Here is a 26589-nt window from a genome sequence, read left to right as displayed (position 1 = left end):
AAGATAAAAAGAAATGAAATTGAACTAGTGTGTGTGGACTGTAAACAACACAAAACATCCTACATATGATCAAGAAACTACAAGGAGAGTAGTGAGACAGAAAATAGTAAAATGCAGTTAATACTGTTCAATTATGTTTTGCGTATGTGATTATTTAAAGAAAACAAGTAATTAAGGGGAGAATGGTAACTTATAATTCATACTACTCTACCTAAGGACTTTAGTTATTCCTTAACCCCTCCCCTCCCCTCCCCCCACACACAAAAGTTGCTGTTAAGTTATATAGTAAACAAAATTTACAATTTCAAACTCACCTTTTAGTAATGGTAATGTTGTCAGGTCAGGAAGATCTTCGTCCACTTCGTACTCCACCTCTGCTACAGATGGCAAGACATTCCCCTCCTGTCTTGGCTTAACCTCCTCCTTAACTTCATCCTGGACATTAGTTAGATCTATCTCTAGCTTTTGTATTTTGCTCTTTGCCCTTCCCCTGGTCATTTTTCTTACTGGTTGTACTACAGCCTTCCTTGCTCTAAACGACTTCTTCGGGAGCTTTTTCCTCGACATTTCAGTCTCACTGGGAACCATCACTATAGCCTTCCTTGTCCTCAGCTGCTTTTTGAGCATGCTTTCCTGCAATACCTCAGTCTTGGTGGCAACCACTACCTCACCTCTTTTCCTCTTTATATTTTTGCTGATGTCATGTTCCACACCCCAACTGGAAAAGCTGCCAATCTCGGGGGACAATTCCCTCTTCCTTGTACAAATTAGCTGGTTTGAAGGTGCTGGCTCTATGCTGCTTGCTTTGGCTTTTCTTTGACTTCTTGTTTCTCTTTGTGTGCTTTTGTCCTCTCTTGAAACTACCTTTGAAACTTGATTTCTGTGTGGAAGATAATAATGATCATCAGACTGTTTCTTAGACAATGAGTCAGATTTGGTTTTACTTACTCTTTCATGTTCCTCTTGTGCAGTATTACTTCTAGTTTTGATTTTCTCCATTAACATTGCCTTTGATTTCTTATCTTTGATAGATGACTCTCTATCTACACTTAAACTTGTGCATTTAGTGTTTCTCATTTTCTTCTTCAATGTACCTTTTTTCTTCCTTTTAGTCTTTCTCACCAACCCCATTTTAGTCTTAAACCCAACAGCCTCTACAACAGCATTCGTATTTTTATCTCTCTCAGCTTTTTCCAATACATTTTGAGTTTCGTCATTATCTATTTTTTTTAATGCACCACTTTTCTCTCTAGTCACTTTTTGTGCTGTATTTCCTGTTTTCTTCTTCATATTTCTCGCCTTCTTTCTTCCAACTTTCATTACATTTATTTTATTTTTATTTTTTCTTATTGCACTTTTAGATTTTCTTCCTCTAACCTTCCTCAATCCTTTTTTTATAAGATCAAGAATATTTCCTTTATACTTATAATGTCTCCGACCACATCCAATTTCATTCTCCCAAAGCTCAAACCCTTCAAAATCATTGTCATCAACTCCACTAACTCTACTTGTACTGCTATCAACACTTACTGGTGTTAGTGACAAAGATGAAGTACTCAGTGAAATGCAGGTATTATGAGAGGACAACTTAAATTGTTTATTAAAGTCATCATTTTCACAAGGGTTTACACTATATGCATGTCTTCTGCGAGAGCCTCTGGCACCTATGTTTTGAGTTGGTGTTTTACTTGTGCCAGCAACAGAGTCATCGTATGCAAATTCACTGTGAATTTTTTTATCGTGATTTAAGAGATTCTGAGAATTTCCGTCACTAAAATGATGCACGTCATGATTATCTGGATATCCTGGTTTAACATTTAAATTTACCGATACTTCTTGTCGACGATTATAACCACCCCTATTCACTTTCATTCTTTTGCCCTTAATGTTCTCCTCACGAGCTGATACATTCAATTTCATTTTGCACTCAGAGACCGAGGATATATTCCTACACAAGGACTCTCTTGGACATTTATTTCCTTGCAAAGATTCTTTGGAACCTTTCTTAGGGCGTCCCCGTTTGCGCTTTGGTTGCTGTTCTTGTGCGACAGATCCACACTGTTCTTGGGGTAAGTCATACTGCCCCAGTGTTTGATTATAGTACTGTTCTTCTGATGTACTGTGAGTGTGCTCATGCAAATCTGTATTTGTAAGAGGGTCTTTTAATGTCACCTCATTACCAGTGTTTTTCTCCTCTTTAGGTTCTCTCTTATGTAAACACTTGGTCAAATTATCAACAAGTGTTTGAGGGTCTTGCTTATCAATTTTTATCTCTATATTATGACCAAAATCAATGTCATCAGAGAAAGGCTTTTTAGTTGTAGTTGGAGTTGGCTTTGTGTCTGTTGCTTCAGGAGTGAAAGTAAATGATTTTACAGTGTTAAGAATTTGTTCTTGATCCTTTATTTCATCATTAAAATCATTCTTGAATTCCATGTTATTTTCTTGACCTTTCACTTCAGTACCAAGGTTTGCATCTGTTAGAGTGGCAGACAATTTTTCAATATATTTTCCTTCAACAAGATTGATTTCAACATCATTACCATATTTTTCTTCTTGATCCTGGTCTTCATCACCACCTTTCCCTTCTTCAGAGATGAGAATAAACTTCTGATCACTACCCTCATTTTCCTTGTCTTCTTTCTCTCCTTGACTTGCTCCAGATGCAAGAATTTCCTTTGGGTCATTATCTCCTCTTCCACTGTTCTTTTCCGAATGCACTTCACTTTCATCAGCATTTAGAGTTTCATCTTGATCATTGTCCACTCTTCCAGCAACATCTTCATGAATATGACTTACGTCAGTGGTGGGAGAACCATCTTTAATAATGTCCTCTCTTCCATCATCATGAATATGACTTACGTCAGTGGTGGGAGAACCATCTTTAATAATGTCCTCTCTTCCATCATCGTGAATATGACTTACTTCAGTGGTGAGAGAATCATCTTTAATAATGTCCTCTCTTCCATCATCGTGAATATGACTTACGTCAGTGGTGGGAGAATCATCTTTAATAATGTCCTCTCTTCCATCATCATGAATATGACTTACGTCAGTGGTGAGAGAATCATCTTTAATAATGTCCTCTCTTCCATCATCATGAATATGACTTACTTCAGTGGTGGGAGAATCATCTTTAATAATGTCCTCTCTTCCATCATCATGAATATGACTTACGTCAGTGGTGAGAGAATCATCTTTAATAATGTCCTCTCTTCCATCATCATGAATATGACTTACTTCAGTGGTGGGAGAATCATCTTTAATAATGTCCTCTCTTCCATCATCATGAATATGACTTACTTCAGTGGTGGGAGAATCATCTTTAATAATGTCCTCTCTTCCATCATCATCATCATGAATATGACTTACTTCAGTGGTGAGAGAATCATCTTTAATAATGTCCTCTCTTCCATCATCATCATCGTGAATATGACTTACTTCAGTGGTGGGAGAACCATCTTTAATAATGTCCTCTCTTCCATCATCATCATCGTGAATATGACTTACATCAGTGGTGGGAGAATCATCTTTAATAATGTCCTCTCTTCCATCATCATCATCATGAATATGACTTACATCAGTGGTGGGAGAATCATCTTTAATAATGTCCTCTCTTCCATCATCATCATGAATATGACTTACCTCAGTGGTGGGAGAATCATCTTTAATAATGTCCTTTCTTCCATCATGATCATCATGAATATGACTTACATCAGTGGTGGGAGAATCATCTTTAATAATGTCCTTTCTTCCATCATGATCATCATGAATATGACTTACTTCAGTGGTGGGAGAATCATCTTTAATAATGTCCTCTCTTCCATCATCATGAATATGACTTACTTCAGTGGTGAGAATATCATCTATATTATTGTCATTTCCTTCAGTATCATCATGAATATGACTGGCTTCAGTGGTGAGAGAATCATTTTCATCCTCTCCTCCAGTATTATCATTATGAATATGACTTACTTCAGTGGTGAAAGAATTATCTTTATTATCCCCCCCTCCTCTAGCATCATAATGAATATGACCTGCTTCAGTGGTAAGAATATCATTTTTATTACTGCCCTCTCCTCCATCATCTTCATGAATATGACTTGCATCAGAAAGAATATATTTGCTATACTCTCTAACATTACCTTTCTCGTATTGCGTTTGGCTTTCAGTATCCTCTGATTCAGGGCTAAGCATTAGTTCTGGACCACTGTCCTCACTCTCTCTCTCATCACAATAACATAACTGCCTTAAATCTGCTTCAGTAGTACAAACTTGTCCTTGATCACTTGTATCTTCCTCACTGTTTTCCAAATTACTCATGTGATTTTCCTCAAATAACAGTACTTGTTCGTTATTACTGTCCTCTACCCTACTGTTTTCGATATCGTCAATGTTCTGTGCTTCTGTAGTAAGAATAAAATATTCATCCTTGTCTCCCAAATCATGATTATGCTTTGAGTCAGTGGTAAGCATAAGATCTTGATCATTATCTTCCACTTCACAAATCTGTCTTGATTCAGTGGTAAGATTTTCTTCCTGATCATTATCCTCTCCCCCACTGTCTTCCAGATTATGATCATGGTTTGAGTCAGTGGTAAGATTTTCTTCCTGATCATTATCCTCTCCCCCACTGTCTTCCAGATTATGATCATGGTTTGAGTCAGTGGTAAGATTTTCTTCCTGATCATTATCCTCTCCCCCACTGTCTTCCAGATTATGATCATGGTTTGATTCAGTGATAAGATTTTCTTCCTGACCATTATCCTCTTTTCCACTGTCTTCCAGATTATGATCATAGTTTGATTCAGTGGTAAGATCTTCTTCCTGATCATTATCCTCTCCCCCACTGTCTTCCAGATTATGATCATGGTTTGAGTCAGTAGTAAGATTTTCTTCCTGATCATTATCCTCTCTTCCACTGTCTTCCAGATTATGATCATGGTTTGATTCAGTGATAAGATTTTCTTCCTGACCATTATCCTCTTTTCCACTGTCTTCCAGATTATGATCATAGTTTGATTCAGTGGTAAGATCTTCTTCCTGATCATTATCCTCTCTTCCACTGTCTTCCAGATTATGATCATGGTTTGATTCAGTGGTAAGATTTTCTTCCTGATCATTATCCTCTCTCCCACTGTCTTCCAGATTATAATCATCGTTTGATTCAATGGTTTGATTCTCCCTGTCATTATCAGTAATTTCATAACAACAGGACTGGCTTGCCTCAGTGGTAGGAATACAATTTTGAATACTGGCCTCGCTCTCACTTTCAACCTCAAATTGTACCTGACCATCAGTGATGCGAATGAACTCATGATTGTTGTCATCTTCTCCATTGCTTTCCAGATCATGAACCTGATTTGCTTCTGTCATAAGGACTTCTTCTTGCTCACCATCTTCAAAATTACTCACTTGGCTTGTGTTGGAAGCAAGGTTTTGCACCTCATCAATGTCCTCCTCCTGACTATTTTTCTCATATTGCACTTGTTCCGTATCTGCTTCAGTGGTACAAATTTGCTCTCGACAGCTGTTATCTTTTTCACTGTTTTCTAAATTACTTACTTCATCTTCCTCAAAGATAAGTACCTGTGTTTTATTGGCCTCTCTCCTGCTGCCTTCAATATCATGAACCTCACTTGCTTTAGTGTCAAGAATCAACTCTTGATATTTGTCTTCTAAATCATGAATCTTCCTTGTTTCATTAGTAAGAGTAATTTCTTGGCTGCTGTCTTCCTGATTATGAACCAGCCTTGATTCAGTAGTAAGAATATGCCCTTGATCCTTCTCGTCAAGTTCATGTCTCTGTATTGATTCAGTGGTAAAAATAAGCTCTTGAACATTATGTCCCTGACCATGAACATGTCTTGATTCAGTGGTACAAGTGTCTTCCTGAACATTAGCCTCTCTCCCACTGTCTTCCAGATCATGACCATGGGTTGAATCAATGGTCTGAGCTTGCCCTTGGTCACTCTCATCACTACATTCCAAAGAACGTGTCTGACTTGCCTGAGCAGTAGGAATATAATTTTGAACACTGGCCTCACTTTCACCACCGACCACATAATATACTTGACCATCACTGACATGAATGTTGTCATGACTGTCTTCTTTTTCAGTGTCTTCCAGATCATGAATCTGACTTGCATCAGTGTGAAGAATAAACTCTTGATCCTTGTCTTCTGGATCATGAACCTGCCTTGATTCAGTAGTAAGAATAAAATCTTCATTGCTGTCTTCCTGATCATGAATCTGATTTGATTCAGTAGTAAGAATAAAATCCTCATTGCTGTCTTCCTGATCATGACCCTGCCTTGATTTAGTGATAAGAGTTTCTTCCTGATCATTATCCTTTCCCCTACCATCTTCCAGATTATGATCATGGGATGATTCAGTGCTTTGAACTTGCCCTTGATCCTTCCCATTATCACTACTTTCCCAAGAATATGTTTGACTTGTCTCAATGGTAGGACTATGTTGTTGAACACTGGCCTTACTTTCCCTATCAGTCTCATAATATACTTGACCATCAGTGGCACGAATGAGCTCATGATTACTGTCTTCTTTTCCACTCTCTTTTAGATCATGAACTTGACTGGCCTCTGTCTTTGTTTGATCAATGTCTTCTCTACTGATCTCATGAACCTCGTTTGCTTCTGTATCAAGAATCTGTGTTGGATCATTGTCCTCTCTTCCACTGTCTTCCAGATCATGAGTCTGACATACTTCAGTAGAGAAGATTTGCATTTGATCACTGTCCTCTCTTCCATGGTCTCTTATATGATACACCTGACCAGTTTCAGTGGCACACATTTCTACTGGCACATTATACTCTCTCCCATCACCTAGATCATAAGCTTGACATGCTTCTGTGGAAAGAATTTCTTTTTGATTATTGCCCTCATCACTGTTTTTCCAATGAGATGACCGATTTGCTTCAGCGACAAGAACTTGCGCTTGACCACTCCCATCTCTTCCACTGTCTACCTCATACTTCTGACCTTCATCAGTCTGAGTGTTAAAAACAGGTTCTTGATTACTGGTGTCCAGAGCATAGATCAAACTTGATTCAGTTGTAATAGTGTGTTCTTGCTGATCTTCCTCTCTTTCACTGTCTTCCAACTCACTAGCCTGCCTTGCTCTAGTGGTTAGAATTTTTTTTTCATCACTGTCCTCTCTTCCAGTGTTTTCCAGATGGTGAGTATGGTTTGGTTCAGTCTTAAGAATTTCTTCTTGATGACTGTCCTCTCCACCCCCATCTTCAAAATCATGAACTTTTATTTCTGAGGTAAAAAACTGAATTTGATCACTGGCATCACTTTTACTGGCTTCCTGGTCATGATCATGTTGTATCTTAGGGGTAAGAAGTTGATTTTGATCATTGTAGTCATTTTCAATTTCTTCCAGATCATCCTCCTCTCTTATTTCAGGGGCAAGAAATTCTTTTTCATTGCTGTTGCTACTTTCACTGTCTTCCAGGTCATGATCCTGGCTGGATTCAGTGGTTAGTATTTGCTCTTGATCTATATCCTCTCTTAAGGTGTCTTCCAGATAATGATCTTTACTTTTTTCAGTGGCAAGAAAAGTTTTACAATTATTGCTCACCTCTCCACTGTTTACCCAAACATGAGTATGACTTGCTTCAGGGATCTGCATTTGTTCTTGATTACTGCCCCCTATTCCACACACTACCTTGTAATACTTTTGATCTTTTTCTGTTTCAGTGTTAAGAATATTCTCTTGATCACTGTCATCCAGCCCATAAGTCAGACTTGATCTGGTGGTAGAAATCTGCTCTTGCTCATCCTCCTCTCTCTCACTGTCTTCCAAATCACTAATCTGTCTTACCTCAGTAGCAAAAATCTGCTCATCACTGTCCTCTACTCTAGTATCTTTCAGATCATGAACCTGGCTTGATTCAGTGAGTAGAATTTGGTCTTGATCTATGTGCTCTCTTCCACTGTCTTCTAGATCATGAAACTCACTTGCTTCAGTGGTAAGAATTTGCTCCTGGTCTGTGACTTGACTTTCAAGTTCTTTAAAGTGAATTTTGCTTGATTCAATTTCAATTATTTCCTCTTGATCACTGTCCTCTCCCCCACTATTTCCAAGCTCATTAATTGGTTTTACTTCAGTGCTAACCAACTGATATTGATTGCTTTCATCATTTCCACTGCTTTCCAGATCATGAACTTGGCTTGATTCAGTGACTGGCATTTGTGCTTGATCCATTTCTTCTCTTTTAAGGTCTTCCTGGTCATGATCCTGGCTTGTTCCAGTAATTATTATTTGCTCTTTATCAATATCCTCTCTTTCATTGTTTATTATATCCTGAACCTGACTAGCTCTCAAGAAATGAATTTGCTCATCACTGTTCTCTTTTCCAGTGTCTTCCAGAGAACGAACTTCACTCTCTTCAACAGCAAGAAAATTCTTTTGTTCACTGCTCTCCTTTTCACAGCTTTTGCAACTATGTACCTGACTTACTTTAGTGATAGGAATGTGTTCATGATCACTGTTCCCTCTTCTGGTATCTTCCTGATCAAGATCCTGGCTTGATTCTGTGGTTAATATTTCCTCTTGATCATTACTTTCTCTTACACTGTCCTCCAGAGCATGGCTCTCACTTGCTATGGTGGTTTGGCTTTCTTCCTGGTCATTGTCTTGACTTTCAGTTCTTTTTAAGTTAATCATGTCTGATGCAGTTTTAAGAAGTTCTTCTTGATCAGTGTCCTCTCCTCCCCTATCTTCAAAACCATAAACTTGTTTTATTTCTGGGATAAAAAGCTGGGCTTGATCATTGTCATCACTTTCACTGCCTTCCACATCATCATCCTGCTCCACTTCAAGGTTAAGAAGTTGATGATCATTATTCTCATTTTCACTGTCTTCCAGATCATTATCCTCTTTTGTTTTAGGAGTAAGAAATTCATCTTGATCACTGTTATCACTATCACTGTTTTCCAGGTCATGATCTTGGCTTGATTCAGTGGTTAATATTTCCTCTTGATCCATGGTCTCCCTTCCAGTATCTTCCAAAAAATGACCTTGACTTTCTTTAATGGCAAGAAAATTCTTTTGATCATTACCAGCCTCTTCACCATTTTTCCAAATATTTATGCAACTTGTTTCAGCAATGGTCTGCATTTGCTCTTGATTACTGCCTTGCCTTCCACAGTCTACCTTGTAATACTTTTGACCCCCATCTGTTTCAGTGTTAGGAATATTCTCTTGATCACTATCATCCAGCCCAAAAGTCAGACTTGATCTGATGGTAAAAATCTGCTCTTGCTTATCCTCCTCTCTCTCATTGTCTTCCAAATCACTAACATATCTAGTTTCAGTAGCAAGAATTTGTTTTTCACTGCTGTCCTCCCTTCCAGTATCTTGCTGATCTTGATCTTGGCTTGATTTAGTGATTGGCATGTGTCCATGATCAATGTCCTCTTTTCCACTGTTATTCTTATAATGTACTTGACCATCTGCTTCAGTGGTATGAATTTGGTCTTGAACTATGTCTTTTCTTTCAATATCTAAATCACTAACCTGCTGTGTATGAATACTAAGAATGTGTTCTTTGTCCTCTATTCTAGTGTCTTCCAGATCATGATTCTGGCTTGAGTCACTAATTAGTAATTGCTGTTGATCAATGTCCTCTCTTCCACTGTCTTCCCAATTATGAACTTTTCTTTCATCAGCGGTAAAAATCTGTTTCTGATCACTGCCTTGACTTCCAGTTTCTTTTAAAAGAATTTGGCTTGATTCAGTTTTAAGGAATTCTTCTTGATCACTGTCCTCCCCACCACTACCTTCAAGATCACGAACTACTTTGGTTTCAGTGTTAAGGAATTGGGCGTGATCACCGTCATCAATTTCACCGTCATCCAGATCATCCTGAATAATTTTACTGGCAAAATCTTTCTCTTGTTTATTGTCTTTTCTTCCATCATTTTGCAAAGCAAGAGACATATTGGCTTCAGGGCTAGGAGTGCACTTCTGGTCACTGTCAGGGCTAGGAGTGTACTTTTGGTCACTGTCATCTTCCAACTCACTAGCTTCAGTGGTAAGACCTGGCTCTTGTTTGTTATCTCTTTCATTTTCTCCCTGTTTAGGTGTTGGTCTTGCTACAACTGCAAGAATTTGCTTTTGATTATTTTCCTCTCCACTGCTTTTCCCACCAGGTGTGTCACTTGCTTCAGGAATAAGAATTTGCTTATCCATCTTCCCTCTTCCACTGTTTTCTTCATGATGTATCACACCAATTTCATCTTCAGTAGTAAGCAGGAGATTCTGATCTTTCTGCACACATCTAATGTCTTCCTCATTACAGAGCCAACTTGGTTCAGTAGTATGAATGAGTTCCTTGTCTTCTCTAATACTTTTTTCATATCGAACTTTACTCTTCTTTATTTCCATGAGAATTTTTTTTTCATGATGCTTTGCATTACTATGAAAATCTCTGTCATCTTCATCAGTGGTAAACATTTGCTCTAGGCTGTCCTCACTTGTACTGTCTTCCTCAGATTGTATACTACTACTATCAATGTTTTCCAAATTATTCATCTTACCTTCATCTGCTTCACGGGTATTAATTTGCTCTAGGACACAGTCTTTGCTCAAGCGCATTTCTTCGTAGTGTGTCTGACTGTCGTCTGCTTCACTAGTAGTTATTTCTTCAAAGTCTCCCTCCTCACTTTCACTTATTTCATAATATTTCAGACCTTCTTCTACTTCACTGGTACTGATTTGTTCTATGTCACTTTCTTCACTTTCACTGATCTCCTCGTACTGAATCTGACCTTCATCTACTTCACTGGTACTGATTTGTTCCAAGTCACTGTCCTCACTTTCACTATCTTCATCCGCTTCAATAGGGCCGATTTGAGCTAGGTCACTGTCCTCACTATCACTATCCTCTACATAATTCATCTCACTTTCACTGGCTTCAGTAGCACTAGTTTCTTCTTTCCAGTAATGTATCTGACCTGCTACTGTAGCAGTATTAGTTATCTTTTTATCTTGTGCTTCACCATAATGCTTTTTCTCTTGAAGTTCCTGACAAGTAAGACTGATGGTGTCACCATGCTTCTGCTTCAGTGTACTACTTTGAACAACAGCTTTTTTAGGACTATATCTGCAGGTCTGCATATTACTACCAGGAAAATCTTCATGCTTTTTAGCTTCCTTACCCAAATCCTCTTTACCAGTGTTGGATTCCTTCACAGGTTCTTGGAGACACTTAACCTTCTTACTAACATTAGCACTGTTACTGTCTTCTAGATCTGCTACAACACTGCTGGGATACTCCTTTACAGGTAGGTGTGAGCTAGAATCGGTGTGTTCACATACAGCTTTCAATTCATTCTCATTTGAGCTATGACTTGTCAATTTATGGTAATTGATTAAGGGCCTGTTTGGTTCATTTAGCTCTTGAGGAATTTGATCATCATTGGTTTGAGAATAATTCCTCTGCTTTTGGTCATTACTGTGGGGGTTTCTCACCTTACAAGAGTTAGAGTCAACCTCAGAACGAGCTTTATGTCCCTCAGTGACTCCCTCTCCTAGCTCTGGCCACAAACTCCCCTGGGGTCTGAAACCAAGAGAAGACACAAGTGAGAACCCCCACAGTAATATGCTGCTACTTTTCTTTGAAATCACCACAAAAATAACAACAGCTAAGTCAAAGCTGGCATTATATTACTCATGTGAGCTTTGGTATTTTAACATTATTTAATATTACTACACTATTATTATTTACCTAGTTTGGAAGAACTAAATGTAAATTCTACATAAATCAGCTACTACCTGTAAATTATAGCAGACACAGGTTCTATTATATATATATGCATAATTAACCAGAAGAAAGGGGAAACTGATGAATGCAAGAGGAGCTGAGACTTGACCCCCATAGCCATATGTAAGTGAGTACATTATTAAGCAAATACAGTATGAGGAGAAACCAATTGTACTGTATTGTATGCACACAACAGAGACATACAGGATAAAGTTTCTGTACAAGGTAAAGTCAAAATGTTTACCCAGGTGTGAAAATGTTACGGGGACAGATATTGTAAGCACGAGAGATCTTCAATCTCTTAGCATCTAAAGTAACGTGAAATGTTTAAAGAGTAAGTCATAATACCATGACTGGAACAGCTCACAACTAACCCTCCTTTTGAAGAGGAAATTTTAAACTACATTTTGGTCCATCTTATACTATTACCGAGTTACAATAGTTTAAGTTGATTATGGTTCAGGACAGACAAAAATATCGTCTAGTTTCATCCATTAATTGCATGTTACTTATTATCAAGGTGATAAAAATTATATAGAAAACTTAAAAATATGATGCTATGTTCACTGTTGTTTTACCCCATTACAATTAACACTTTTTTTCACTATGCTGGCCATCTCTGACCGAGGCAGGGTGACCCAAAAAAGAAACACTTTCACCATCATTCACACATAATCACTGTCTTTGCAGAGAAGCGCAGATACGGCAGTTCAGATGTCACTCCAAACAGCAAATATCCCAAATCCCTCCTTCAAAGCGCAGGCATTGTACTTCTCACTTCCAGGACTCAAGTCTGGCTAACCAGTTTCCCAGATTCCTTTCATAAAATATTACCCTGTTCACACTCCAACAGCTCATAAAGTTCCAAAAACCATTCATCTCCACTCACAGAATGAGGCTAGACCTTAAGAGTGGTACTACTGGAGGTATTGTGTATTATATAATTCCAGTTATTAGAGGGGTGGACCAGTAAGCCAGTGGAAGGCCTTGGTCAGATGACCAAATGCTCCAATGGTGGGTATTATGACTAAAACCCACATCAAGAAACACTTGCCCTATTTCCTGATGAGTCTTACCTAACCTAACCTTCAGGAGGTATTCAGACAGGTTTTTATTCCTAGTGGTTCATCAGAGCCCATACATAAACATTACTAGTTGTTTTTAACAGAAATGTCAATGTAGCCTTTGTGAGAAATGAAGTAAAAATCAAAGGATTAAAAACAATCAAAAGCTTGGGAATGGATATGATATACATTCCATGTAAATTATAAGAAATTTCTCATAAGGTAAGCTGGTTTAAAAAAAAAAATGTAAGTATTGTCATCAAAAATCTTAAAAGAACATTACTGAAAATCTTATAATCTCTGGGACCTATGAAAATTAAACTTTTATTTTTTGGGTCATTGTAAATATGAGAAGATAACTACAGATGTTTTGGGCCAAATATATCAGTAACTATGACTTTTCCACACCAAAGTAAATGTTGTGACCTCCTTTAGCACAATGACTTCATCATGTACAGTATCAACCATTTGCTTTTTTGTACTTTTAAAGACACCGGCCATTTTCCACCAAAAAAGAAAGAAAATGACCATCACTCATTCCCTAGCTGTCATTCCAGGGAAGCACAAACAACAAAATTCTAATAGTCCATCAAACCAAGACATCCCTCAATATCCTTCAAAGTGCATGTGCTGTACTTCCCACCTACAGAACTTAAGCTCAACTAACCTGTTTCTATGAATCCCTTCATATATTGCCTTGCTAGCACTCCAACAGCAAATCAGATCTCAAAAACTACTCTGACTTGACTTCAAATTCCTAATATACTAGCCTGCTCAAGTCTAGAGGGAAGCCCATACGAGTCACTTAGTGCTAGCCTAACTTGCAAAACAACCTTCACACTCTTCCTTCAACCTTCCTAAGACATTCTCTACACCACCTCCAATCTCCAAATTTATATATGCTTTTAGATACCCTACCTTTCTCCTTTCTTCTGCAAGACCAACCCATCTCAACAACTGCTCCTCCACCCTCTGAATTATACCTTATACCACTACACCATCATCTAATTTCCTTACTCTCAGCATAATATTCACATCATGTTATTATATCTAGTCTAGGCAGAGAGAGACTGAATATCAGATTGGTGGGAATACAGAGGAAATGGACGTATTTAACTACTTGGGAGTGGGCATGTAGGCAGATGGGTCTATGAAAGATGTGGTAAAACTTACAAAATTGTAATGACACGATTGCAAACAAACTACGATAGGGGCAGGGGTTGAATTCACATCAGTCTGGAGTTTTATGACTCACTAGCCACAAGTTCAATCCCAGCCCATACTGTGGTTTATGTGGTAAACCGCAGAATAAATGAGAGGGAAAAAGGGTATGCGGCATCTTGAAGTATCTCTGGAAAGGAGGAGGTTTATCTTTGAGGTAAAAAATGGGAATGTATCAGAGTATAGTGGTACAAACACTTTCATAACAATGTGAGGCATGGATTTCAAATGCTGCATAGAAAAGAAGGCTAGAGGCAATGGAGATGTCACGTACGAGACCAATGAATGGTGAATATTATGCGGAGAATTCAGAACATAAAAATTAAACCATACCCCCAGCCGGGATTGAACCCGCAGTAATAGAGTCTCAAAACTCCAGCCCGTCGCGTTAACGACGGGCTGGAGTTTTGAGACTCTATGACCGCGGGTTCAATCCCGGCCGGGGGTATGGTTTATTTGCAATCGTGTCATTACGATTTCTTGAGTCATAAAAATTAAAAAGTGATGTAGGGGTGACCAAGGGTATAATTCAGAGATCTGAGGAGGGGTCATTGAGAAGGTCTGGGCAGGGATATATTGAAGAGGATGTATAAATCTGCAGGAGGGGTAAGGAACATCCCAGAAATGGTTGGGAGGAGGAAATACAAGAAGCTTTGAGTTTTAAAGATTTGAGGATCCAGAAGGCTTGTATGAGCATGTCTGATAGGCATGCATAGAAACAATTAGTTTTTAATGTACAGTGGACCCCAGCGAATTCATGGTTTCAAATTCACAGCTTCAGTAATTTGCAGATTTTTCCTTAGAGCCTAACTAATAATTGTTTGTGGAAATCCCCGCAAATTCATGGATTATTTTTTGGCTTTTTTTTGCGGCAATATACAATATTTTTATGCATTTTAATGCTAATTAAGAAAAATATAATTTAACAATTTTGTAACAAAATTTCCATGTAAAATATAATACTGTATAACTTTTTAGAGCTGTAGAGAGAACGGTATCATTCATTATTGGTGAGTACCCATACATTTAACTTTACTTTTACTAAATTGTTACCTTGTATTTACCGTACATATACCAAAGAAAACAGGACTGCATGAATTACAGTATACCAAAGAAAACGGGCTTGTATGAATTACAGTACATATGGGGTAACATCGGTATTTTACATTTTAGCACTGCGGGAGACATAGCAGTACAGTACTGTATACAGGTTTAACTTTACATTTTTTTTTTAAGGGTGATGTATGAAGCCGAGTTTCAAATTAAAGTGTTTCGGGGGCATATTTAGGGTTTAAACTACAAAAATAGGCATTTATAGGCATTATTTTAACCACGTCCAGAATTCGCGGTTTTTCCAAATTTGCGGGTGGTCTTGGAACGTAACGCCTGCGAATTTGAGGGGACTACTATACATGCAGTTGGAGTGTGAGCATGGTAACTTTTATGGAGGAATTCAAGGGAAACTGGAAAGCTGGACTTGAGTCCTGGTGATGGGAAGTGCAGTGCCTGCTCCCTGAAGGCAGGGTGGGGATGTGTTTGCAGTTGGAGGGTGATCTGATTGTGATGCCAGCACAAATCTGGAAATATGGTAACTGAATGAAAATTTGTGAATGTATTTTCTTCTTCAGGGTCGCTCAGCCTTGCCGGGAAATGACCTGTGAGTTAAAAAAATAATTTTAAACTTGACATCTCCACTTCCCTCAGCCTCCACCTTGCTGCAACATCCTAAGACCACATTTCACACCTATATAAAATTATATAGGTAGTAGGTTGGTAGACAGCAACCACCCAGGGAGGTACTACCATCCTGCAAAGTGAGTGTGAAACAGAAACCTGTAACTGTTTTACATGATGGTAGGATTGCTGGTGTCCTTTTTCTTTCTCATAAACGTGCTAGATAACAGGTATATCTTGCTACTTCTACTTACACTTAGGTCACACAACACAGGTATGCATATACATATATATAAATACACATATCTAGGTTTTTCTTCTTTCTTTCTAAATAGTTCTTGTTCCTCTTTATTTTCCTTATTCTCCATGGCAAAGTGGAAAAGAATATTTCCTCCACAAGCCATGAGTGTCGTAGGAGGCAACTAAAATGCTGGGAGCAATGGGCTAGTAACCCCTTCTCCTGCACAAACTACTAAAAACGAGAAAAAGAAAAACTTTATAAAACTGAGGTGTTCGAATGTGCGTGGATGATAAAGTAGGTGGGATATAGCCCCACTCCATAAAGCATTAGCTAAGAACTATAGACCAATAGCTCTAATGTCCCACATCATAAAAATCTTTGAAAGAGTGCTAAGAAGCAGGATTGCAAACCACCTGGATTCCCCAAAACTGCACAATCCAGGGAAACATGGGTTCAGGGCAGGTCGCTCCTGCCTGTCACAACTACTGGATCACTATGATATAGCCTTGGATGCACTGGAAGAAAATCAGAATGCAGATGTAATATACACAGACTTTGCAAAAGTGTTTGACAAGTACGATCATGGCATAATAGCGCACAAAATACATGCCAAAGGAATAACTGGCAAAGTGGGGAGATGGATCTTCAACTTCCTAATCAATCGAACGCAAAGAGTAGTGGTCAACTGAGTTAAATCGGAGGCTGCCATAGTGAAGAGCTCTGTTCCACAAGGCACAGTAATTAACAATTATTTAGTTCCTGATGAATTTAAGTTAACTAATATTACTGTCACGAGGGACATGGTTATTAAACAGATAGACAAACTGAAACAAAATAAGTCCCCGGGACCCGATGAGTTGTTTTCAAGGGTACTTAAGGAATGCAAGATGGAGCTTAGTCAGCCATTAACGAGTGTATTCAATGCGTCCATCCTTACCGGTGTTGTGCCAGAGTTGTGGAAGATGGCTAATGTGGTTCCTATATTCAAATCAGGGGATAAGTCCACTCCTTCAAATTACCGTCCAATAAGCCTGACATCTATAGTGGGCAAGTTATTAGAATCAATTATAGCTGACATTATCAGAAGTCACCTTGAAGAGCATAACTCGATAAATGAATCTCAGCATGGATTCACGAGAGGTCGTTTCTGCCTGACAAACTTGCTGACGTTCTTCAATAGAACATTTGAGGCAGTTGACAGTGATAAAGAATATGATATTGTTTATTTGGATTTTAGTAAAGCCTTCGACAGAGTACCTCACAAGAGACTCTTAAGATAAGTGGCAGCTCATGGTATAGGAGGTAAAGTTCTAGCATGGATTGAGGCATGGCTTACCAACAGAAAGCAGAGAGTTACCATTAATGGAGTGAAATCTGAATGGGGATTAGTCACTAGTGGCGTTCCACAAGGATCAGTTTTAGGCCCTCTCCTGTTCATAATTTACATTAATGACCTTGATGAAGGGATTACCAGTGACATGAGTAAGTTTGCTGATGATACAAAGATAGGCCGTATAATTCACTCTGAGGAGGATATCAATGAACTCCAGGACGATTTGAACAAATTAATGTCTTGGTCTGAAAAATGGCAGATGAAGTTTAATGTGGATAAGTGTAAGGTACTTGCCCTTGGTAATGAAAATAACCCTCGAAGCTATAATCTAGGTGAAGTAGAGCTTGGTCATACAGAATGTGAAAAAGACTTGGGAGTCATGGTAAGCAGAAAACTAAAGCCAAGACAGCAGTGCCTTAGTGTGCGCAATAAGGCCAACAGATTACTTGGATTTATCTCAAGAAGTATAAGTAACAGAAGTCCAAAAGTTATTTTACAGCTCTATACATCACTAGTGAGGCCTCATTTAGATTATGCTGCTCAGTTTTGGTCTCCTTACTACAAGATGGACATAGACTCATTAGAGAACATACAGAGAAGAATGACTAAAATGATTTACTGTGTAAGGAACCTCCCGTATGAAGATAGACTTAAAGCCTTAAATCTCCACTCTCTGGAGAGGCGTAGAATGAGAGGAGATATCATTGAAGTGTATAAGTGGAAGACAGGCATAAACAAGGGAGATATTAATAAAGTACTGAGGGTGTCGAACCAGGTAAGAACCAGAAATAATGGATATAAGTTGGATAAATTTAGATTTAGAAAGGACATAGTTAAGTACTGGTTTTCTAACAGAGTTGTAGATGCGTGGAACAGTCTTCCTAGTGGGGTGATAGAGGCTAGGACCTTGGGTAGCTTTAAGAAGAGACTGGACAAATATATGAGTGGGAGGGGCTGGGTTTGATTGGTGTCATGGGGTACGGGAGTTATTTCTTGGGTAGCTTTAGGTAGAGATCGTTTTGATAAGGACCTGCCTTGTATGGGCCAGTAGGCCTTCTGCAGTGTTCCTACATTCTTATGTTCTTATGTACTCACCCCCATCCTGTTCCTCATCCTCATATCAGACATATACAGAGATGTAACCCACAGCACCATATCATCCTTTGCAGACAATACTAGGATCTGCATGAGGCTGTCATCTATTGAGGACTTGGTTAACCTCCAAGAAGATCTAGACAAAGTTTTCCAGTGTGCAACGGAAAACAACATGATGTTCAATTAGGACAAATTCTAACTACTATTCCATTATGGAAAACTGGAGGGGCCAATAACTAGAACAGAGTATACTACAAACTCTGGCCATACAATAGAGTGGAAAAATAATGTAAGGGACCTTCAAGTAGTAATGTCTGAGGATCTCACTTTCAAGGATCACAACAGTGCCACGATCACAAGTGCAAAGAAAGTGATAGGATGGATAATGAGAATGTTCAAAACAAGAGATACCAAGCCAATGATGATTCTTTTCAAATCGCTTGTTCTCTCTAGGCTGGAATACTGCTGTACATTAACATCTCTGTTCAAAGCAGGTGAAATTGCAGATCTAGAGAGTGTACAGAGAACCTTTACTGCACATATAAGTTCTGTCAAGCACCTTAACTATTGGGAACGCTCAGAAGTACTTGACTTGTACTCGTTGGAACGCAGGACAGAGATATATCATAATCTACACTTGGAAAATCCTGGAGGGAATGGTCCCGAATCTGCACACAGAAATCGATCCCTACGAAAGTAAAAGACTGGGCAGGCGATGCAAAATACCCCCAATTAAAAGTAGGGGCACCATTGGTACACTAAGAAAAAACACCGTAAGTGTCCGGGGCCCAAGACTGTTCAACAGCCTACCACCAAGCATAAGGGGAATTACCAATAAACCCCTGGCTGCCTTCAGGAGAGAGCTGGACAGATACCTAAAGTCAGTGCCGGATCAGCCAGGCTGTGGTTCGTACGTTGGACTGCATGTGGCCAGCAGTAACACCCTGGTTGATCGGGCCCTGATTCACCGGGAGGCCTGGTTGTGGACTGAGCCGCAGGGGCGTTGATCCCCGGAATAACCTCCAGGTAATAAGTGTGTATGCACCTGGAGAACAGAGAAGTGTAGAGAGAGGGAGATTTTGGGAGATGTTAAGTGAGTGGGTAGGAACTTTTGAACCAAGTGAGAGAGTAACTGTGGCAGGGGACCTAAATGCTAAAGTAGGAGAAATGTTTAGAGAGGGTGTGGTAAGTAATTTTGGGGTGCCAGGTGTAAATGATAATGGGGAGCCTTTGACTGAACTTTGTACAGAAAGGGGTTTGGTTATACCTGGAGTTTACCTGGAGAGAGTTCCGGGGGTCAACGCCCCCGCGGCCCGGTCTGAGACCAGGCCTCCTGGTGGATCAGAGCCTGATCAACCAGGCTGTTGCTGCTGGCTGCACGCAAACCAACATACGAGCCACAGCCCGGCTGATCCGGAACTGACTTTAGGTGCTTGTCCAGTGCCAGCTTGAAGACTGCCAGGGGTCTGTTGGTAATCCCCCTTATGTGTGCTGGGAGGCAGTTGAACAGTCTCGGGCCCCTGACACTTATTGTATGGTCTCTTAACGTGCTAGTGACACCCCTGCTTTTCATTGGGGGGATGGTGCATCGTCTGCCAAGTCTTTTGCTTTCGTAGTGGGTGATTTTCGTGTGCAAGTTCGGTACTAGTCCCTCTAGGATTTTCCAGGTGTATATAATCATGTATCTCTCCCTCCTGCGTTCCAGGGAATACAGGTTTAGGAACCTCAAGCGCTCCCAATAATTGAGGTGTTTTATCTCCGTTATGCGCGCCGTGAAAGTTCTCTGTACATTTTCTAGGTCGGCAATTTCACCTGCCTTGAAAGGTGTTGTTAGTGTGCAGCAATATTCCAGCCTAGATAGAACAAGTGACCTGAAGAGTGTCATCATGGGCTTGGCCTCCCTAGTTTTGAAGGTTCTCATTATCCATCCTGTCATTTTTCTAGCAGATGCGATTGATACAATGTTATGGTCCTTGAAGGTGAGATCCTCCGACATGATCACTCCCAGGTCTTTGACGTTGGTGTTTCGCTCTATTTTGTGGCCAGAATTTGTTTTGTACTCTGATGAAGATTTAATTTCCTCATGTTTACCATATCTGAGTAATTGAAATTTCTCATCGTTGAACTTCATATTGTTTTCTGCAGCCCACTGAAAGATTTGGTTGATGTCTGCCTGGAGCTTTGCAGTGTCTGCAATGGAAGACACTGTCATGCAGATTCGGGTGTCATCTGCAAAGGAAGACACGGTGCTGTGGCTGACATCCTTGTCTATGTCGGATATAAGGATGAGGAACAAGATGGGAGCGAGTACTGTGCCTTGTGGAACAGAGCTTTTCACCGTAGCTGCCTCGGACTTTACTCTGTTGACGACTACTCTCTGTGTTCTGTTAGTGAGGAAATTATAGATCCATCGACCGACTTTTCCTGTTATTCCTTTAGCACGCATTTTGTGCGCTATTACGCCATGGTCACACTTGTCGAAGACTTTTGCAAAGTCTGTATATATTACATATTTTAAGAAAAAGAGGATAAACAAGTATACAAGATATGATATAGGGTATAATGACAGTAATTTGTTTGACTACATATTGGTAGATAAAAGACGGTTGAGTAGACTTCAGGACGTACATTTTTAGAGAGAGGCCACAGATATATCAGATCACTTTTTAGTTGCAGCTACAGTGAAAGTAAAAGGTAGATGGGATACAAGGAAAATGGAAGTAGCAAGTAAGAGAGAGGTGAAGGTTTATAAACTGGAGGATGAGGCAGTTATGGTACGACATAAACAACTATTGGAGGATAGATGGGCTAGTGAGAGTATAGGCAATGGGGTAGAAGATGTATAGGGTAAGTTTAAGAATGTAGTGTTAGTGTGTTCAGCAGAAGTTTGTGGTTACAGGAAAGTGGGTGCGGGAGGGAAGAAGAGCAACTGGTGGAATGATGTAGAGAGAGTAGCAAGAGAAAAGTTAGCATATGAGAGAGGAGAACATGGAGAGAAAAAAAAGAGGTTAAAAGAGTGGTGAAGCAATGTAAAAAGAAAGTAAATGAGTAGGTGAAATGTTATCAACAAATTTTGTTGAAAATAAGAAAAAGTTTTGGAGTGAGATTAGTAAGTTGAGAAAGCCTAGGGAACTAATGTATTTTTTTTTTCCAACAAGTCGGCCGTCTCCCACCGAGGCAGGGTGACCCAAAAAGAAAGAAAATCCCCAAAAAGAAAATACTTTCATCATCATTCAACACTTTCCCCTCACTCACACATAATCACTGTTTTTGCAGAGGTGCCCAGAATACAACAGTTTAGAAGTGTATACATATAAAAATACACAATATATCCCTCCAAACTGCCAATATCTCAAACCCCTCCTTTAGAGAGCAGGCATTGTACTTCCCATTTCCAGGACTCAAGTCCGGTTATATAAAATAACCGGTTTCCCCGAATCCCTTCACTAAATATTATCCTGCTCACACTCCAACAGCTCGTCAGGTCCCAAATACCATTTGTCTCCATTCACTCCTATCTAACATGCTCACACCCACTTGCTGGAAGTCCAAACTTCTCGCCCACAACACCTCCTTTACCCCCTCCCTCCAACCTTTTCGAGGATGATCCCTACCCCACCTTCCTTTCCCTACAGATTTATACGCTCTCCATGTCATTCTACTTTGATCCATTCTCTCTAAATGACCAAACCACCTCAACAAACCCTCTTCAGCCCTCTGACTAATACTTTTATTAACTCCACATCTTCTCCTAATTTCCACACTCCGAATTTTCTGCATAATATTTACACCACACATTGCCCTTAGACAGGACTTCTCCACTGCCTCCAACCGCCTCCTTGCTGCAGCATTTACAACCCAAGCTTCACACCCATATAAAAGTGTTGGTACTACTATACTTTCATACATTCCCTTCTTTGCCTCCATAGATAACATTTTTTGCCTCCACATATACTTCAATGCACCACTCACCTTTTTTCCTTCATCAATTCTATGATTAAACTCATCCTTCATAAATCCCTGGACCCATTATGTACCTTTGTAATCTTTTGACTACCGCCCACAGGATGGGTATGGGGTGCATAATAAAGATATAAAACTAACTAACTCATAAATCCATCCGCTGACAAGTAAACTCCCAAATATCTGAAAACATTCACTTCTTCCATACTCCTCCCCAATTTGATATCCAGTTCTTCTTTATCTAAATCATTTGATACTCTCATTACCTTACTCTTTTCTATGTTCACTTTCAACTTTCTACCTTTACACACACTCCCAAATTTGTCCACTAACCTTTGCAATTTTCCTTAGAATCTCCCATAAGCACAGTATCATCAGCAAAAAGTAACCGTGTCATTTCCCATTCTGCATTTAATTCCCCATAATTTAATCCCACCCCTCTCCCGAACACCCTAGCTTTTACTTCTTTTACAACCCCATCTATAAATATATTAAACAACCATGGTGACATTACACATCCCTGTCTAAGACCTACTTTTACCGGGAATAGTCTCCCTCTCTTCTACACACTCTAACCTGAGCCTCACTATCCTCATAAAAACTCTTTACAGCATTTAGTAACTTACCACCTATTCCATATACTTGCAACATCTGCCACATTGCTTCTCTATCCACTCTATCATATGCATTTTCTAAATCCATAAATGCAATAAAAACTTCCTTATCTTTATCTAAATACTGCTCATATATATGCTTCAACGTAAACACTTTATCTACACACCCCCTACCCACTCTAAAACCTCCTTGCTTATCCGCAATTCTACATTCTGTCTTACCTCTAATTCTTTCAATAATAACCCTACCGTACACTTTTCCTGGTATACTCAGTAAACTTATTCCTCTATAATTTTTACAATCTCGTTTGTCCACCTTCCCTTTATATAAAGGGACTATACACGCTCTCTGCCAATCCCTAGGTACATTCCCCTCTTTCATACATTTATTAAACAAAAATACCAACCATTCCAACACTATTTCCCCCCCTGCTTTTAACATTTCTGTCATGATCCCATCAGTTCCAGCTGCTTTACCCCCTTTCATTCTACGTAATGCCTCACACACCTCCCCCACACTCACATCCTGCTCTTCTTCACTCCTAAAAGATGGCATACCTCCCTGGCCAGTGCATGAAATTACTGCCTCCCTTTCTTCGTCGACATTTAAAAGTTCCTCAAAATATTCTCGCCATCTACCCAAAACCTCCATCTCCCCATCTACTAACTCCCCTACTCTGTTTTTAACTGACAAATCCATTTGTTTCCTAGGCTTTAACTTGTTTAACTCACTCCAAAATTTTTTCTTATTTTCATTAAAATTTCTTGACAGTACATCTCCCACTCTATCATCCGCTCTCCTTTTGCACTCTCTCACCACTCTCTTCAGCTTTCTTTTACTCTCCATATACTCTGCTCTTCTTATAACACTTCTGCTTAGTACATACCTCTCATAAGCTACCTTTTTCTCTTTTATCACACCCTTTATTTCATCATTCCACCAATCACTCCTCTTTCCTCCTGCACCCACGCTCCTATAACCACAAACTTCTGCCCCACATTTTAATACTGCATTTTTAAAACTATTCCAACCCTCTTCAACGCCCCCACTACTCATGCCTGCACCAGCCCATCTTTCTGCCAATAGTTGCTTATATTTCCCCCGAACTTCCTCCTCCCTCAGTTTATACACTTTCACTTCCCTCTTACTTGTTGTTGCCATGTTCCTCTTATCCCATCTACCTCTTACTCTAACTGTAGCTACAACTAGATAATGATCCGATATATCAGTTGCCTCTCTATAAACGTGTACAACCTAGAGCCTACCCATCAACCTTTTATCCACCAATACATAATCTAACAAACTACTTTCAATACGTGCTACATCATACCTTGTATATTTATTTATACTCTTTTTCATAAAATATGTATTACTTATTACCAAACCTCTTTCTACACATCGCTCAATTAAAGGCTCCCCATTTTCATTTACCCCTGGCACCCCAAATTTACCTACTACTCCCTCCACAACATTTTTACCCACTTTAGCATTAAAATCCCCAACCACAAGTACTCTCACACTTGGTTCAAAACTCCCCATGCACTCACTCAACATTTCCCAAAATCTCTCTCTCTCCTCTATACTTTTCTCTTCCCCAGGTGCATATACGCTTACTATAACCCACTTCTCACATCCAACCTTTATTTTACTCCACATAATCCTTGAATCAATACATTTATAGTCCCTCTTGCCCTGCCATAGCTTATCCTTCAACATTATTGCTACTCCTTCTTTAGCTCTAACTCTATTAGAAACCCCTGACTTAATCCCATTTATTCCTCTCCACTGAAACTCACCCACCCCCTTCAGCTTTGTTTCACTTAAAGCCAGGATATCCAGCTTCTTCTCATTCATAACATCCACAATCATCTCTTTCTTATCATTTGCACAACATCCACGCACATTCAGACTTCCCACTTTGACAATTTTCTTCTTCTTATTCTTTTTAGTAATTATTACAGGAAAATGGGTTACTAGCCCATTGTTCCCGGTATTTTAGTCGACTTTTACAACACGCATGGCTTACGGAGGAAAGATTCTTATTCCACTTCCCCATGGATATAAAAGGAAAAGTAATTAGAACAAGAACTAAGATAAAATCAAAGAAATCTCAGATGAGTGTGTATAAATAAACGTGTAGTGTCACCTAAGTGTAAATAGAAGTAGCAAGACATACCTGTAATCTTGCATATTTATGAGACAGACAAAAGACACCAGCAATCCAACCATCATGTAAAACAATTGCAGGCTTTCGTTTTACACTCACTTGACAGAACAGTAGTACCTCCCTGGGTGGTTGCTGTCTGCCAACCTACTAAAAATAAGAGAGGAGAGTTATTAAACGTAGAGTTAGAGGTATCGGGAAGACGGAGGTAATATTTTGAGGAATTGTTAAATGTTGATGAAGATAGGGAAGTTGTGATTTTGTGTACAAGGCAAGGAGGAATAACATCTTGTAGGAATTAGGAAGAACCAGTTGTGAGTGTGAGGGATGTTCGTGAGGCACTGGGTAGAATGAAAGGGGGTAAAGCAGCTGGGATAAAGATAGAAATGTTAAAAGCAGGTGAGGATATTGTTTGAGTGGTTAGTGTTTTTATTTAGTAAATGTATGGAAGAGTTAAAAACAGAGTAGGGGAGTTAGTAGATGGGGAGAGGGAGGTATTAGGTAGATGGCGAGAATATTTTGAGGAACTTTTAAATGTTAAGGAAGAAAGGGAGGCGGTAATTTCATGCACTGGCCAGGGAGGTATACCATCTTTTAGGAGTGAAAAAGAGCAGAATGTAAGTGTGGTGGAGGTACGTGAGGCATTACGTAGAATGAAAGGGGGTAAAGCAGCTGGAACTGATGGGATCATGACAGAAATGTTAAAAGCAGGGGGGGATATAGTGTTGGAGTGGTTGGTACTTTTGTTTAATAAATGTATGAAAGAGGGGAAGGTACCTAGGGAGTGGCGGAGAGCATGTATAGTCCCTTTATATAAAGGGAAAGGGGACAAAAGAGATTGTAAAAATTATAGAGGAATAAGTTTACTGAGTATACCAGGAAAAGTATACGGTAGGGTTATAATTGAAAGAATTAGAGGTAAGACAGAATGTAGAATTGCGGACGAGCAAGGAGGCTTCAGAGTGGGTAGGGGATGTGTAGATCAAGTGTTTACATTGAAGCATATATGTGAAAAGTATTTAGATAAAGGTAGGGAAGTTTTTATTGCATTTATGGATTTAGAAAAGGCATTTGATAGAGTGGATAGAGGAGCAATGTGGCAGATGTTGCAAGTTTATGGAATAGGTGGTAAGTTACTAAATGCTGTAAAGAGCTTTTATGAGGATAGTGAGGCTCAGGTTAGGGTGTGTAGAAGAGAGGGAGAATACTTCCCGGTAAAAGTAGGTCTTAGACAGGGATGTGTAATGTCACCATGGTTGTTTAATATATTTATAGATGGGGTTGTAAAAGAAGTAAATGCTAGGGTGTTCGGGAGAGGGGTGGGATTAAATTATGGGGAATCAAATTCAAAATGGGAATTGACACAGTTACTTTTTGCTGATGATACTGTGCTTATGGGAGATTCTAAAGAAAAATTGCAAAGGT

General features: G+C 39.3%; 1 protein-coding gene across 4 annotated transcripts in view; it reads right to left on the bottom strand.

Annotated features, from left to right (window-relative positions):
• Positions 1–26589, bottom strand: part of LOC128704087 (uncharacterized) — a 111824-nt gene that overhangs the window by 22560 nt on the left and 62675 nt on the right. For all 4 annotated transcript variants that reach the window (XM_070099098.1, XM_070099100.1, XM_070099099.1 and 1 more), the window contains one exon: positions 315–11590. In XM_070099098.1, coding sequence (XP_069955199.1) covers positions 315–11590 — 11276 coding nt within the window. The remainder of the gene's footprint in view (positions 1–314; positions 11591–26589) is intronic.

Source organism: Cherax quadricarinatus, chromosome 66 (assembly GCF_038502225.1).
Source record: "Cherax quadricarinatus isolate ZL_2023a chromosome 66, ASM3850222v1, whole genome shotgun sequence".
NCBI classification, from domain to species: Eukaryota; Metazoa; Arthropoda; class Malacostraca; order Decapoda; family Parastacidae; genus Cherax; species Cherax quadricarinatus.
Note: the sequence above shows the minus strand (reverse complement) of the source record. Positions and strands in the feature narration are given on the sequence as shown.